Source organism: Lingula anatina, chromosome 10, assembly GCF_051362555.1.
Source record: "Lingula anatina isolate TDL-2025a chromosome 10, LinAna3.0, whole genome shotgun sequence".
NCBI classification, from domain to species: domain Eukaryota; kingdom Metazoa; phylum Brachiopoda; class Lingulata; order Lingulida; family Lingulidae; genus Lingula; species Lingula anatina.
In genome coordinates this window covers 4,968,381-4,985,133 of record NC_141776.1, presented here as the reverse complement: position 1 = coordinate 4,985,133, position 16,753 = coordinate 4,968,381, and the positions used below count along the sequence as shown (strand labels likewise).

At 37.5% G+C, this 16,753-nt stretch overlaps 2 protein-coding genes across 4 annotated transcripts; both read left to right on the top strand.

The window, feature by feature from the left end:
- Positions 1-183: 183 nt before the first annotated feature.
- LOC106166800 (monocarboxylate transporter 13-like) lies at positions 184-15,010 on the top strand. Of its 3 annotated transcripts, none has more exons than XM_086997334.1 (6): positions 184-397; positions 1,938-2,113; positions 2,496-2,768; positions 3,128-3,925; positions 4,126-4,248; positions 4,641-5,365. In XM_086997334.1, the coding sequence occupies exons 2-6, from the start codon at positions 1,987-1,989 to the stop codon at positions 4,799-4,801; spliced, it is 1,482 nt and encodes a 493-aa protein (XP_086853460.1). In that variant the 5' UTR covers positions 184-397; positions 1,938-1,986; the 3' UTR covers positions 4,802-5,365. The 3 variants fall into 3 exon arrangements, with proteins under 3 accessions (XP_086853460.1, XP_086853457.1, XP_086853458.1); XM_086997331.1 differs by lacking the exons at positions 184-397; positions 1,938-2,113; positions 2,496-2,768; ... (1 more) ...; positions 4,126-4,248; positions 4,641-5,365 and adding exons at positions 10,100-10,345; positions 10,805-11,034; positions 11,440-11,712; ... (1 more) ...; positions 13,627-13,749; positions 14,353-15,010; XM_086997332.1 differs by lacking the exons at positions 184-397; positions 1,938-2,113; positions 2,496-2,768; ... (1 more) ...; positions 4,126-4,248; positions 4,641-5,365 and adding exons at positions 10,695-11,034; positions 11,440-11,712; positions 12,291-13,094; positions 13,627-13,749; positions 14,353-15,010.
- On the top strand, positions 6,764-9,550 carry LOC106166810 (monocarboxylate transporter 13-like). The gene is made up of 4 exons (XM_086997383.1): positions 6,764-7,122; positions 7,590-8,387; positions 8,943-9,065; positions 9,384-9,550. Exons 1-4 carry the CDS (start codon positions 6,921-6,923, stop codon positions 9,548-9,550), a joined length of 1,290 nt encoding a protein of 429 aa, XP_086853509.1. The 5' UTR covers positions 6,764-6,920.
- Positions 15,011-16,753: the final 1,743 nt, after the last annotated feature.

Here is a 16,753-nt window from a genome sequence, read left to right as displayed (position 1 = left end):
TTTAAATACATTCATTGCTTTATTCATTTTATATTGGGGTGCATAGATTGGACGCACCACTGACATAAAAGATAAAACACCGGACCATCACCACTTCTAAACAGTACGTTAACAATGACACACCCCTTTTGTCACAAAAATAAGTTATATTTAACAACCGAACCGTCACTCCTGTAACCGCATTTTTTTACTGTACGGCGCGCATGTCAGACAAAGAACAAAGACACTCACTGGTTCTGTTCAGTTCTGCTTTCATGTATCTTTGTCCAGACTCATTTGTAATTGGTTCAAAATATCCACGTGACTGTGCTTACATAAAGGCCCTGTTTCCCTATTTAAATTTACTTTACGCTTTGAAGGCAATACTCATCAAGTACATGCACAAGGCCGTGGCAAGGTGAGAGTTGGGTTATCTTGAATCGTCTATTCGGTGATGTGATTGTCTTCTCAAGGTATTGTTAGAAAAATTTTATATGCCCAGCTGATGTTTATTTAACGCAATAATTCAATCTACGGAGGTAAAGGGAGACGTTTTGAAGTTACGCGGTCACGCAACGTCCTGAATCGTAACGATCCCGTGACCTCAGACAGTGGATGGTTTGTAGAACGGCAGTGTGGTTTTAATTTAAAAATTGAAGCGACAAAAGCTTTCACAAAATAATTAACTCAATTGGCATGGTGTCTAAAGTAGTAGACAAAACACCTGCAAAACTGAGTTCAGTGTAGCTCTGCAGCGAACTAAATTGAGGAACGCTTGCCTGGTCAATTACTTTATTGTTCATGTCTGAAGCATGTGCTTTTAATCCGTAATGCTAGTGATATACATGTATATGCCTTATGTTAAAGAAGACTTAACTCTTAGTCCAAAATTTAGCCCAGTAATATAACCAGGCTGAATAACATAAGACATAAGAATGTTGGTCAAAAAACTTTAAAACTGAAATGTCCGGTTAGCTTCAATCTACGGACACAATTTTTTATCTTTTCATAAAATGGTGTTGACGTATAATTTATATGAACTATAGTCCTAGGTTAACTTGGGTCATAGAGGGGCTTGACGTGTTTACTTATATTATGAAACCGACCTATCATCTTTACCTGATAGTCATAACCATGCAATACACATATTTACATGTACGTCAATCAATGAACCACTACAAAAAAATCTCACATGCTATGACGTGCTATTTATTACTGGTTATAGTGGGATCCTGGGACTTATAGCGACTGTATTGTGCTTCCTTTATGGTGAAAGTACAGAAGCTGGTTATACGTTGACTGCTGATCAATGTTTGTGTCCACAAAACATTATCTCATGTGCGAATTGGGAAGCAAAGGGATTTTTTGCGCATATTTGATACTGTTGCATAGGGATGCATGGATATAGAAATACTTTTGCAGACGCCACTTTACAGGGGGTTAATTTTTTCACTACATGACTGAATAAATTTCGATAATATTTTCTCTTTGCAATTTATTAGCCCCAAAATATGGCGGACAGCACCCTGCAGATATAGTCTATCAAAACAGGCACAAGGATCGCTAAGGGGAAATAGCACAGGCACAATTTTATGGATTTGTAGGTCTCTAAGCGTCCTTTTAATTTTTTTTTTTTTTTTTTTTTTTTTTTTTTTTTTTTTTTTTGCAGAAGAGAGGAACAGAGTCTTACCTGGTCCCAGTTCCATATAAAAGTGGCTAACATGTTTGTTTCTAACGTAACATGGTCACATGCACACATTTTACCCTTTACCCTATCAGGAACAGTGTTACAACATTGTCATAGGCACATGTACACTTCCTTATCCAGGGAAATCACTTGAGTTTTTATTTATTTATTTATTTATTTATTTATTTATTTATTTATTGTGAAACCAGGACCTAGCGTTGAACTGTGCACTTTTTCTTTAAGGCTGAATATTGTCGTCACTTTTATACAGGATAGTCAACTGGTAGTCCATTAAAGAGCAAACAAACTAAGGCGCTGAGATGGCTGATACATCTCCGAACACCGCCGTACTTGAAATTTCAACACAGGGCGGGTACACCAATGGCGGTTTTAAGAACGATACAATAGATGACGACACGTCTGGTGACAACCTTGCGGGTGATGAAGGTGAGTCTAGTTCGAACAGACATAGACAAGTACATGTAGTTGAGTCAGAGAAGTATATATATACAGAGAAGTTTATACTGAAATATATACTGAGCAAAAAATACAAACTCCCCAAACAATATATCATTAAATATATATATATATATATACTGGCCGTACTGGCCGTATCTACAATTAACTGATAACAGATTACATAAATAATTCTCATGGGTCGCTCATATTTTGCTCAGAACATTTTTGTACAAGTAACTCGATCTATTGTGTTTTGACAATGCGCTTAAATGACGTAATCAGTACCCAGGTACAAGAGGACGTCTGCACTAGAAACATACATAAAAGAAGAAAAAACAATATTCATATATATGGGCATTGATGTTTACAGATAAACCACACAGGCTGGGCTTGGCGTCTGGGTCGCCCGTAGCGAGCTCAACAGACCGTAGACAACCATCGATGGAAGAAAGCTCCGAACTTCAGACCGACCGCTGCATCGATTGGTTGGTGGTCTTGGCATCCTTCTTAATTCACTTCATCGTGGACGGTATTATATACACATTCGGCGTGTTCTACATCGCCCTGCTAAATGAATTTGAAGAAAGCAAGTCAGCAACGTCTTGGGTTGGCTCCATTCAAATAGCTATGAGCTGGATCATCGGTACGAAAATATATTTTTATTATAGTTTGAGCAATCGCTGATACGCTTAGCAGCTTTTCCTGAAGGTTCCGCATAGAAAGAAATACGAACCTAGTTTATACTTTATACCTAATCTAACCTTCTCAAGCTAAAATACGAACATTAAAAAAACTTCGTTAATGTGTTATTTTCTACTCTGACGTACAGTATGACGTATATAAAAACCCGCTTAGTTGACAACACTATTGCTGCAACTCAGATATTTATCTTAAGCTATCAATAATGCAGTCGAATGAACACATGTTTCCATTTTCAAAAAATTAAAAGATATGAATAAAAAAATTGAACGCTTAGGACCTTTCCTGATTGGATATTTTTAGGTCCAATAGCAAGTGCCCTGTCAGATAGAATTGGACACCGAGCTGTTGCAATCACTGGTTCTATTTTCGCTGCAGTGGGATTTGGAGTCAGTTCCTTGGCGCCAAACTTGTCAGTGCTTTATTTAACATACGGGGTTATGACTGGCCTCGGTTTTGGACTGATGTATTTTCCAAGCATTGTCTCTGTTCAGGATCATTTTGAGAAGAGGAAAAGTCTAGCCATGGGAATCGCAATGTGCGGATCAGGCGTTGGGACATTTTCAATGGCGCCCTTCACAGAATTTCTCATTGATACTATTTCTTGGAGGTACACTCTTTTCGTACTGGCAGGGCTATCACTCTCAGGGATTGGCTTGAGTATGCTGTTCGTTCCACCTGCATTAAAGAGCAACGAGGAAAATGAGACAAAGCAGAACTCAAAATGCTGTGAGAAAACGACCAGGTTCTTCAAAAACCTCATCCATATCTCATTGCTACGAAAAGCTGATGTTGTCGCGTGGCTAGTGTGCATGTTGATATTCCAAGTAGGTCTTGTAGTGCCCCACACGTACATACCAGATATAGCTGTAGCGACGGGGGTGGAGGCGAACAACGCAGCGTTTCTGGTGTCCATTGTAGGCATTGCTAACACAGTGGCTCGAGTCATAATGGGAGTGTTTGCAGACTTCCGGTGCGCTAACAGACGCAATATGCTTGGGATCAGTGTAATGGTGGGAGCAGTCATGGTTTCCATACTGCCTTTTATGATGGGGTACGGCGTGATTGCCACCGTGTGCACTTTTTATGGGTTGACAGTCGGTAGGTATGATTTTAGTAAGTTTACAGTTTTATTCTTGCAGTATATAGGCCTACAGGTAAAATGCACTTATAAGTATGTTGCACAGCAACATGAGTCACTAGTAGTGTCGATGTAATATACATGTACATGCAGTCCATGTGCCATGTGCCATGTGCACAGGGTGCTATTCTGTACATTATCTTTTCTGCTTTTCCTACAGGGACTTTCATCTCCCTTTGCCCGGTAGTTCTCAGAGATTTAGTGGGCATCGAGAAACTTGGACCTACATTTGGACTCACCATGTTAGCCATTGGTTTGGGTTCCCTTCTGTTATCGGCTGGAGGTATGTTAGCTATAACAGGATGGATTTTCTTTTTCATTTTAGTTTTTCACCAATGTATGAATATATATATATATACCAAGAGACTTTAATCTAGCGTGTTGGTAGACTTGTTTCCGGGGTTTGTCAATATATATTTTGGCTATCAGTTGTATCCTAATAAGTCAAACTGAAGATTTTTCCGAGAAAATAACTGGATGCATGAATAAATAAATAAATAAATAAATAATACTCATTTTCAAAATAATAAATGAAACAATGATAATAAAGGCGTATATGATTTTGTTACCAATTTATATTCTTCTTTATCAAGTCAGCTATTAAACAAACTGATGTAAATTTATTTAAAAATGCTGAATTAAAATAACTTTTTCTTTCTCTTTATCTTTTTTTAGGCTTTTTGTACGATATAACCGGTTCATACGATCTGACGTTTCATATCACCGGCTCTCTGTTGTTCGTTACCGGTGGAATCATTTTGCTGTTGCCACGGATACGCAGACTCCAGGAACGATGCTGTTGCCATGGAAACGCGCATATCACAAACATTTGTTAAATTTCACCATAGGATCGGACCCTTGACAACAAAGCCAATGTTTTTGTGAATGTATAAGCAATTGACTTAGACGGCCTGATGATAATACATACCAGAGAAAACTTCAAATTGTTATTAGTTTATACTTGACTTGCCTAAAGACATGAAGAGAATTTTTCTAATGGTGTTAGGGTTAGTTGTAATACATATTTGATACTTTTTTCTTTTTTATTGGTTTTGAATAAGTCATAATAAATTCAATATTTTACCTTTAAATTTAACTCTGGCTTTTTCAAAACCTCAATAGTATACGTATAGTATCACGGTAATTATAAGTAAAGTCAATTAGGCTGTGCGATTTTCTTTGATATTTCTTGAATATTTCATAAAACTTGTATATTGGTATTACGGAGATGCATTATACAATTATTTGTTTTAATTAAGTATTACTTCTTTGACAAAATGGTGTCAAAACTTGCACAATGATGTACCTAAAATATTATCCCTATAGGTAAAGGGTAAACGTGTACATTCTGCTTATAAAACGCAACGGTTATGGTAAATAAAGTTGAGTATTCTCTTAAATGATTTTAGATTGGATATTGATTCAGACAATTACATAGGTAACAAATGATAGGGAGAACAGCATTGGTGGTGCCCTTCCTATTTACATACCAGAGCTCCTCCAAATTGCAACGCTTCCATTTTGAGCCTTTTTTCACTTCTCGATTCCCGCCAATTGGAACTATCTGAGTAGAGGTTTTGTTCAGCACGGCTGTTTACTCATACTGTGATCTCATCCCAAGTACATACTATCACTTTAAATGAACTGTGCGCATCTATTTCTGAATTTGATATGTAAATCTGATAATCATTGTGTGCACTTCCACATCTTGATATATACTCTCTTCAAGTGACTAAGTGGTTCTTGTGGTGGCTCAAACTGGTTGAAGATCCTTGAAACAATATTATAACTGCAAGAGAAGCCAGAAGGCCCTCTCTGGTAGACACTACACAGCAAATACGTCACGTTCGGATCACGTGGCTAGCACGTTGCTACCACATTATAACGTCATAGCAACGTGCTAGTCACGTGATCCGAACGTGACATGTTTGCTGGGTATCTATATAGCTCCATTGTCTTACAAAGAAAGCTTTGTGCTGTGACATCGGTGTAACAGGAATGGTAGTCCTAGAAATGGAAATTCGAGGCCCCTTATGATTAGCACAGGATACGGCTAGTCGGAGTATTGGTGTTAGTAAATGGGACGAATGTCACCAGTACAAAGTAATGGGAAACAGATAAAGGTTCATGATTGCATATCCTGCCACACCGGCGATGTTTAGTCAGGTACACTGTGATTGGGCACAGATTATTACTCAATTAGAACAGCGTGACGCTTGTCGTCTTAACAGACTAGAGACTCCCTTTCTGTTTAAGTTAGTTTAATACCAATCGGCTGTCTGGCGTTTATTTTTTCTGCATGGCACATGGCATATTTACTGAGTATTTGCACATTTCAGCATGATGGCAATAGACCTATTATACATTTAAATAGCATCTATATATCACTTGCTCTTCGTGGAATCCACCAACACATACCGCGATTAAACATTGAAATTACATTTTCTAGTCAAGACTATGTAACTGTACCCAAATATTGATCAACTGACACCCGCGATCAGGACCGTTTCCCTGTGTGTTTTCGTTGAGCTGACTACTGTAATTTTGGGAGTCCAGTTTACCCCTGATAAGGATCGCTTACCGATGCTCCTATAGGTACCCTACAAATATTATACGGGCTCTATTGTCAGATCCAACGGCGTAGGGTAGGGAGAAAACACGGTCTTTTGCTAAGATTATTTTCCGGTGGGACTGTAACTCTTCAAAATTCAGCGTGCTATAGATACGATTTCAATATAACTTTCTACATTTGCACCTCCATTGTTGAAAAAGGTAAACATATTTGCCAAGCTTAAAACCATAACGGTTGTATATTGAGAGCCGTCAAAAGCAATATACCTGTATGTACATGTAAACTAGTTTGTTAAGCACTGTCATTTTTCCAACAAACAGCACAGTCTGAGTTTAGTGTCTGGGTCACCTAAAGGGAGCTGAACATACTCCAGACCAACAACGATGGAGCAGAGCTCAAGAGTTCAAACCGACCGCTGCATCGATTGGCTGGTGGTCTTGGCGTCCTTCTTTATTCACTTTATTGTTGACGGCATTATATTCTCTTTTGGCGTGTTCTACATCACCCTGCTGAATGAATTTGAAGAAAGCAAGTCAGCGACGTCTTGGGTTGGCTCCATTCAAATAGCTGTGAACTGGATCATCGGTACGGTTGAAACAAGTGCCAACAAAATAAATTCTTTTCCGGATTTCGTTTTTGAAACTTAATAAATATTTTACAGCGCTTGTGGGGATCTTATTTAAGTACATCTCCCCCTTCGATATTTCTCTCTTTTTTATTTTGTGGAGAGAGAAAGGGAGTAGAGAGAGAGGATTCAAGATGGATTTGTCACATATGTGTACTGGAATTAACTTCAATATTTTAACTTTAAATGTTTCTTTCCATGTGTTAAAAATTAAAAAACATTGGGGACTAAATAATTTATTTATTCATTTTTTTGTTATTTCATAGATAAATATAGATACAATGCCAAACAAAATTTCGAATTTACTAAAACGAAGGCATATGCTTTGTGAAAGGAATTAAAAGCTATATGTGTGTGAATTTAGACTTAATGACATACCGGTATAAAAGATTTAATTCTTTTTGTGCATTTTGAAAATCTATTATAGGTCCGATAGCAAGCTCATTATCAGAAAATATTGGACACCGGGCTGTTGGAGTCACTGGTTCCATTCTCGCTGCGGCGGGGATTGGCACGAGCTCATTGGCACCAAATTTGTCGTTCCTGTATCTAACATACGGGGTTATGACTGGCCTCGGTTTTGGACTGATGTATTTTCCAAGCATTGTCTCTGTTCAGGATCATTTTGAGAAGAGGAAAAGTCTAGCCATGGGAATCGCAGTGTGCGGATCAGGCGTGGGGACATTTTCGATGGCAGCCTTGACAGAATTTCTCATTGAAAGCATTTCTTGGAGGTACACTCTTCTCGTCTTGGCGGGCCTTTCTCTGTCAGGGATTGGCTTGAGCATGTTGTTTGTGCCGCCTAAATTAGAAAGCAACGAGGATAATGAAATAGAACAGCTGTTGCCAGGCTTTGACAAAACTTCCATGTTCTTCAAAAATCTGCTCTATTTCCCATTGCTACGAAGAGCTGATTTTGTCGTGTGGCTAGTGTGTAATTTGATATTCCAAATAGGACTCGTAGTGCCATACACGTTTATACCAGATGTAGCTCGAGCTATGGGGGCGAAGGTAAACGACGCGGCGTTCCTAGTGTCAATTGTAGGTATTGCTAACACAGTGGCTCGAGTCGTCATGGGTGTGTTTGCAGACTTCCGGTGCGCTAACAGACGCTATATGCTTGGGACAAGCGTCATGATTGCAGGCGTCATGGTTTCCATATTGCCCTTTATGAAGGAGTACGGCGTGATTGCAACGGTGTGCACGTTTTACGGGTTAACCCTTGGTAAGTGAACTTCTTATAATATTGTGTTATTCATTCTTTCAACTTGTGTAACTTCCGGTATATGATCGAAGCATTGGTCATATAATATAATACTGTATTTTGATTCTAAATATGTTATTCTAAATGTACGCGGTTCGCTTCATGATAGCTTATAAAATAAGTAAAGCCGGTGAAATTGTCTTAACGATTTTTTTAATCATAAGGAGCTATGGGCTACGCTGAGTATGCATGACTACATTACATGACCTTAAATCCGTACGATTCCGTGCGATTTCGCACGGCCGCCGTCTACCTCCGCTCAGACGCCGTACAAAAAGGGTATTACGGGCAGTATACGTGCTCCGTTTGGGCATCACATTTCAAAAGATATCTAGGCTTAACGATAATTGACATCCGCGTGGCAAAAAGAAGACAGAGACTGAAAAACTAACCAAAAACCAACGCTTGTAATAGTGATGTAAAAAAGGCCATGAAGTGAATATAAGTCTCCTACAAGACATTAAAACTCAAATATTCACACAACACAAAGTAAAAATACTTCTGCTCTTCCTACAGGCATCTTCGTCTCTATGGCCCCGGTTGTTCTGAGAGATTTAGTCGGTATTGAGAAACTTGGACCTTCATTAGGGCTTACCATGGTAGCCAACGGTTTGGGTTCCTTACTGTTAACGGCTGGAGGTATGTGACCAAAGGGGAAGAAGAGGGGTCAATCACTATACCTCTCTCTGGAAGATCTTTATTTAAATTAGACAGATTATATATATTTACTAATATTACTCATTCTTATTTTCTGAAGCGATAAGATTTGAAACTTGCTGATAGGAGATAAATTGTTTTTAAATAGATTAACAACAACAATAATAATAATAAAGGAATCATTTTGGGTACTGACAATATATCAAGTATTATTTGTTATTTATATTTTTGACACCGGGCAATGAAATATATTTAATGTAAATAAACGTCATCTAAAGTAATTAAATTTCCTCATTTCAGGTAGTTTGTACGATTTAACAGGCTCTTACAATGTCACCTTTTATATCACCGGCTCTCTATTATTCGTTGCCGGTGGAGCTCTTCTGTTGTTGCCATGGATACGTGACCTCCAGAGACGATGCTGTAATCATGGCAGCGCAAATATTACCGAAAAAACTGAACCTTGAGAACTTTGGAGAAAGTTAGTGTGCACGTGCGCAGAGTGATCTTTAGAAGGTGCGAAACGAACATTAGAGACTGCTACAGACACTGTTGTATTTGCTGGATAACATTATCTCTAGTAATGCAAAATACTATTGCTTTCCTGTTTTAAAGATATTGTCAATTTAAGCATGTGTGCCCCACATGAGCCTTCGAGCGTGACAGCTCAAGGCAATAAAGAAAAACTTGACTTTGCTTTTTAATTACTCAGCTCCTCGTCAAGAGTTGAGCACTTTTCAGCATGAATGACACCATATGATATTATATACCGGGTTGCTCAAAAGTCACTTTCACTCATGCGACTTCTAACAGGTTCTATGGCATTTTTGACACCTGTCATGTGCCAATAATTTGACGATTACATCAAAACCGTTTCACTTTAACAGTTGAAATGTCCAGGGCTGACTAATTATAATATATAAGAAATCTTTGCAAAATATAATCCAAAAGCTTGCGACCTCTTAAGGTAATTAAAATCCGTCACTCTTTTTTGAGTCACCGGATATACTGTATATAATTCGTGAATCTTATTAACAAGTAGGTTAACTCTAACATTGAGTTCCCTTACCCTGTACTGGAGGTCCTTCTAGCTGTACAAATTAAAAGCGGTTAAAGGATCTTCAACCAATTTTGTAACTGCTAGAACAAGTACGCGTCAAAGGTAATAGGATAGAAAGTTAGGGTACACGTATATCTCGCCTGATTATGAAGCAGGAAGCATAGAGATGCAGCCGTCCACTGAGGAGATTCGCAAATAAGTTGTATGTGTTATATTTTTTTTCTTGAACCAGTCGATGGGGACACAGATGGGGTGAACTAAGTTAAGGTCGATATTGTATCTGTTTAAAAAAGGAGCACGAAGTCGGTTGAAAGCGAAAAAAATGTAAATAAATGAACTTGATAGTAATGCAGATGTTACATGTAATATACATATAGATAGGAAGAATAATTTTTCAAAGGGACATTAAACAGGCACGTAGGTGCTTGGTTAAATAATGGAATGTTAATGCATTTAAAACGTGTTTTTAGAAGCGATGTCATTGCGGTTATCAATGCATTTTAATCTGTATGCGCAGAAAACGTAGGTGTTAAAAGCAAAAGGAAACATTCTGTGTAAGTGTCTTTGCTAACAATTTTCCGTCGCCTCTGTTTAGGAAATTTAAATTAAATATTAATGTTTTATCTTTATATTCTAAAGAGCCTTGCTCCATTTTTTGAAGGCCGAATATTTTAACACATCACAAAGGCGTTAAGATGGTTGATACATCCCCACATAGCACTGCAGAAGAAATTGCAAGACAAGAGGGGCACACCAATGACGGGTTTAACAAAGATACAACAGACGATGATACAGCTGGTGACAACTGTGATGTTGATGTAGGTAGACATAGTTCTGAAAGGCATGGTGAATTGAGGGAGATAATATCTGCAGAAGGAAATGGCTATTCAGGTAATTTATTCAACTAGTTCCCAAAAGTTTGTGGGCTGTACAGTTTTAAAATAAACGTGGTGCTCATTCAATCACTTTTTTTACTAAAGACGCACCTTCGCTACTTGGTGTCACAACGCATTGGGTTCCATACTGAATGTTAGAGCAGACGTTTCCAGCATTAAGACTTGGTTTTGAAACAAAAAGGTTTCTTTGCGCCGGCATGGTCGTTACTTTCTCTACTTAAGCATGTGTCAAATAGGACTTCAATTTAACCTTCTTCAAATTTGGAAAATAAATAACTTGGTTAAAAATAAAGTCAAAGTTCACAAACCTAAATCCGTAACAGATTGACATTTTGAACCGCCAAGTTCAAAATCCCCACGTGTAAAAAATATTCGACATAAGCACTTTCTTTTTATACAGATAAACCACGCAGGCTGAGCTTGGCGTCTGGGTCAAATATAACAAGCTTAACAGACTCTAGTCAACTATCGATGGAACAAATCTCCGGAGTTCAGACCGACCGCTGCATCGATTGGCTAGTGGTATTGGCATCCTTCTTCATTCACTTCATCTTTGGCGGGATTATGTATTCTTTTGGCGTGTTCTACATCAGTCTGTTAACTGAATTTAAAGAAAGCAAGTCAGCGACGTCTTGGGTTGGCTCCATTCAAATAGCTGTGAACTGGGGCATAGGTATGGTTTAGTATAAGCATGCACTGATACGGTTCGTAGGTCGGAGAAGGTATTGTAAACAAAGAGTTAACAAAACACATCGTCATGTCTGAAGTCTAATTAATACATAGACAAATAGATAAACGATATAGCTTGCCTTTACAATCTTAGTACAGCGAAAGAAACAATGTAAAGTTTAAGTTTTGAAGATAATTCCTGGACAAGAATTGCGTAACTGACCTCAAAATCCATCATTAATTCTTTTCATCTACTCCCTTTCTCTTTAATCACCACAAGAGAGAGAAATGTTGCCAGATGTAAACGTGACTAACTTCTGTTTTTCTGAAATAAAATCCCTTTACAGCTGTAGAACATTAATTAGACTTCAGACACGACGATGTGTTTTGCTTACTCGTTTTGAATTAAAATTAAAGTTATTTACAGTGAATAACACGGCGTACAATGTCCAGTTGACAGATCGATGTTAAACAAGCCAAAATATATTATGAATAGTATGAACTGTAATAATTAGGATATTTAGGCCTTAGTGGCATATGAACCGTTTACTGCTTTAAACACATTTCGAATATACATTTCAGGTCCAATAGCAAGCGCCCTTTCAGACAAGATTGGACACCGGGCTGTTGGAGTCATTGGTTCTATTCTCGCTGCGACGGGGTTTGGCGTGAGTTCATTGGCACCAAATATGTGGTTTCTCTATCTAACATACGGGGTTCTAACTGGCCTCGGTTTTGGGCTGATGTATTTTCCAAGCATTGTCTCCGTCCAGGGTCATTTTGAAAAGAGGAAAAGTCTAGCTATGGGAGTTGCAGTGTGCGGATCAGGTGTTGGGACATTTTCAATGGCGCCCTTCACAGGATTCCTCATTAAAAACATTTCTTGGAGGTACACTCTTCTTGTACTGGCGGGGTTTTCTCTTACAGGAATTGGCTTGAGCATGCTGTACTTTCCACTGAAATTAAAAGTAATCAAGGGAAATGAGACCAAGCAGAGCGTATCCCGCTGTGACAAAACTAAAATGTTCTTCAAAAACCTGTTCCACACCCCCTTGCTCCGAAGAGCTGATTTTGTAATGTGGCTGGTGTGCATTTTGATAGCCCAAATAGGAATCGTTGTGCCATACACTTACATACCAGATATAGCTGTAGCTATGGGGATAGAAGTGAACAACGCAGCGTTTCTGGTGTCGATTGTAGGCATTGCTAACACAGTGGCTCGAGTCGTGATGGGTCTGTTTGCAGACGTAAGCGATGCTACATGTATCAGACGCTGTATGTTTGGGACCAGTGTCATGATTGCAGGCGTCATGGTTTCCATATTGCCGTTTATGAAGGAGTACGGCGTTATTGCAACGGTGTGCACGTTTTACGGGTTATCCTTTGGTAAGTGGAATTGTGGTGCTATTTTTTTTTCTTACTTAACTTGTGCAGCAGTATGGTATTTTGACACTGAAAATATAATATAAATAAATTGATTATGCAAGGTTTTTATGTTTTGCTTTGGCTGCCACACTATGATGTTACACTTCAATATGATGCTTAAACACATGATACACGAAACTAAAGCTTTTGAAGAATTAGCCATTCTTGCTCAAAAGTCTCAAAAGTCTTGCTAAAAAGTCTGTTAAGAACGAAATAAACGTTATTTTATATTATATAATAAGTAGATTTTTCATTCTATAGTAAATAATTATCATTATCTTCTTCGTTTGGTGGTGTTTTTGGCAAAAAAGGGAGACACATTCTATAGTTTTTAACAAACTGATCAAACCTTGTAATAAGTGGACTTGCAAGTACACAAAAAACATGAACAAAAATATATTGTTTAAATAAACGAACACAGACCTTCTTCTAGACATATCTAAGATCAAATAATCACATTGCACAAGTTTAAATACTTTTGCTCTTCCTACAGGCATCTTTGTCTCAATGGTCCCGGTTGTTCTGAGAGATTTAGTCGGCATTGAGAAACTTGGAGCTTCATATGGACTTACCATGTTAGCCGTAGGTTTGGGTTCCCTACTGTTATCTGCTGGAGGTATGTGGCCTAATTAGGGAAGGGGGAGTGTTGTTTCAATCATTTTTTTTCTGTTAGGCCTACACATTTGGTCAAAAAGATGGTCCCACCTCCAGTTTGCGTGCTTTTGTTTACAAAAAGTTCTCTGAGTGAATTTTGCAGAAACACACTGTTCTGATGGCGCAACCATCCTTGAGGCATGTTAGATCAGGTATCTGGAATAGAAAGCACTTTTTTATATCAATTTACGCCTGTGAGGTTATCATTTGTAAATAATAGCAGATGGAATGGGATGTGGGATAACCTATTTTTTTAGAAGTCATACTACCCTGTATATGGCAGATTTCTTTGGGAGGTACATGCATGTGCTCATACTGGAAACTGGTAAAGTAACTTACACAATTTAATATTTTGAAGGGGTTCGATTATGTACATTATTTGGTACGGAATGCAATATGGCAGATATATTGTTTTCCATGAGAATATAATAATAATAATAATAATAACTAAATCTGTAATGCTGCTGACAATATATCTAGTTTTATTTACCCATTATGTCACATGCATTGAAACATGTGTTTTAAATGGAATTCATTTAAAGTAATTTAAAACCTTTTGTTTCAGGTAGTTTGTATGATTTATTCGGCTCCTATGATGTCACCTTTTATATCGCCGGCTCTCTATTATTCGTTGCCGGTGGAACTCTTCTGCTGTTGCCATGGATACGTGACCTGCAGGGCCGATGTTGTTACCATGGCAGCGCAAATATCACAGAAACAGAATCTTGAAAATGGTTCTCTATGGAAGCTCCAGAGACAAAAAATGTTTAACTTAACAATTTGCTTGCGCGCTAAAGTTGTTATCGAGAAACCTTCATCTGGACTCACTATGTTAGAAAAATAGTTTTGGGTTACTACTGTTATCGGCTGGAGGTAGGTCAGCTTAACTAAATGCGAGTTTTTCCTTTGAATATTCACCAATATATGATTATCTACCAATGTTATACATGATTATTTTCTGTTACTGTTGGTTGGTATTTATTCACACTGTATCAGATTATGTGCTAGAGTTAGAGCACGTTGGTAGTTGAAACTGGCTGATTGACTGCAGTCTATAAGTATTCAGATCAACCATGAATTGACTGTGAAATATCTGTGTACTGCAACATTTAAACTAGGACATACGAAACATCCTACGTCCTAGATTAAAACCACCATACAAGGTTGTATAGAAATAATTTTAATGTAACAGATGTAACAATGACTTTTGCACGACTCGAGAACGTGAGTTTGAAATAAACTTATTGTTTATTCACAAGATATGTAAATTTATGACACACACGTAAGAGAACAAACGTGTTGACAATATAAAGAAACTAATAGAATGAATTAAATGAACTAAGACTTAAAATAAAGAATATCTGAGATGAAATAACATCAACTAAACGAAGTAAAGTATACTTATTTTTATAAAAAAATAAAACAAAACTCTATGATATCAAAGATAGCAAAAAGAAAAAGAATCAAGTCAATATTTTCTTGTTAGTGTATGTGACACACGTGGTAGGACGAATGTGCCGCGAAAGAGAAAGGGCGCGTTTTATAGATAAACGGCCATACACGAACACGAACGGAAAGAGACGAACACACTACGCTAACACAATCACAACCTCACACATACACATGTTACATGAACGTGTTTGAGGGAATAAACAGGCGCTTTTGGAGCCAAACTTTAAGTTTCTGTTTTTTTTCTGAGATACAAAATATAATCAAATCTGGTAAAACAGGCAATAATTAACTTCTGTCCTTTTTTCCTCAAATTGTAAATCTCACCTTTGTATATGTTATGTTTATCAACATACTTCCGTAATCTGCATCAATCTCTGCTCGAGACAGTCTTTTTGTTTAGTCATAAAAATATTAATCTAAAGTTTGACTTTGACTGAGAGTACTTTTTGGTGAATAATGACTGGTGAGTAAATAAAATGAAATAAAAAATTCATTCGAGGAAATATTTATTTATTTTACATGTTTTTTAAGCTTAAGCGAGGCATTTATCCTTACTTAAATTCCTTTCTCCCCTTCAGCAATTGCCTGTAAGACCATTATACAGGGTACCTCCACCGTGTACTGAAAAAATATGAAAGTTATATTTCAATTATCTATAACGTACATGGGTAGGTCAATGTTCTACTCCTCACATCCCCATTTTACACGATGATTGGACAACTGATTGTTATATAATAGTAAAATTTAACATATGAGTACCCTTTAAGCAATGTACATTAGTGTTGTAGGGGTGACACTTTTCTGCTCGGGGAGAATACAATGCTAGAAATATCTGTTCTTGCTGAAATTAGGAACTCCCATAATGCATTTGGAGTTCAAGGTCAACGTTAATATTTCCAGGAAGGCGGTGTAAAAGGTACAGTGGGAGAAAAAGCTTTCTAATTTTTGTTTGTTAGAATATTTGTGTTTTTATTTTCAGAAAAAGGTATCACCGGTAAATTACATCTACTGTACATTTGGAGAGGGTCTGAGACCGCCATTTTCTCGTCGTTTTTCAAGATGCATCTAGATATTTTTCGTCAGGTTTATACTGGAGTGTGTGTATATACTGTTTTTAAATGATAAACTTTTCCATAATTCTACAAATGATATTGAAAGAAAAAATTAAAATTCGCCCTTTCAGGTTTTTTTCTCGAACTTTAATCCTATCCCCCTTCGATATTCATTTTGAAATCGAAAAATGTTCAAACTTCCAAATATAATACTACTAATACTAGTAAACTTAATGCAATCAAATTTCTTCTTGTTTGCTTAATCCCTAAACACAAGAGTAAGCGCATACATTTTCCTTTTTTGTCTTAATAAAATGACAAATGCAAAGTTGTTTAGTTTGTTTTTGATAGGAGTCCCTTAGCAAGGTTCATTGTACGTCATTTTAGTTCGTCCATAGGAGGTGTGACGAAATGGCTCTACTTCGTGACGCGGACTCATTGAAAAGTCTCAAACTACTCCCA

Bases quoted from the DNA above. Each gene is read 5' to 3' on its own strand.
- LOC106166810 (XM_086997383.1), top strand. From the start codon at position 6,921: ATGGAGCAGAGCTCAAGAGTTCAAACCGACCGCTGCATCGATTGGCTG. The intron at 7,123-7,589 runs GTACGGTTGAAA...AATCTATTATAG, and splicing joins AGCTGTGAACTGGATCATCG to GTCCGATAGCAAGCTCATTA. The intron at 9,066-9,383 runs GTATGTGACCAA...TCCTCATTTCAG, and splicing joins CTTACTGTTAACGGCTGGAG to GTAGTTTGTACGATTTAACA.
- LOC106166800 (XM_086997331.1), top strand. From the start codon at position 10,839: ATGGTTGATACATCCCCACATAGCACTGCAGAAGAAATTGCAAGACAA. The intron at 11,035-11,439 runs GTAATTTATTCA...CTTTTTATACAG, and splicing joins AGAAGGAAATGGCTATTCAG to ATAAACCACGCAGGCTGAGC. The intron at 11,713-12,290 runs GTATGGTTTAGT...TATACATTTCAG, and splicing joins AGCTGTGAACTGGGGCATAG to GTCCAATAGCAAGCGCCCTT.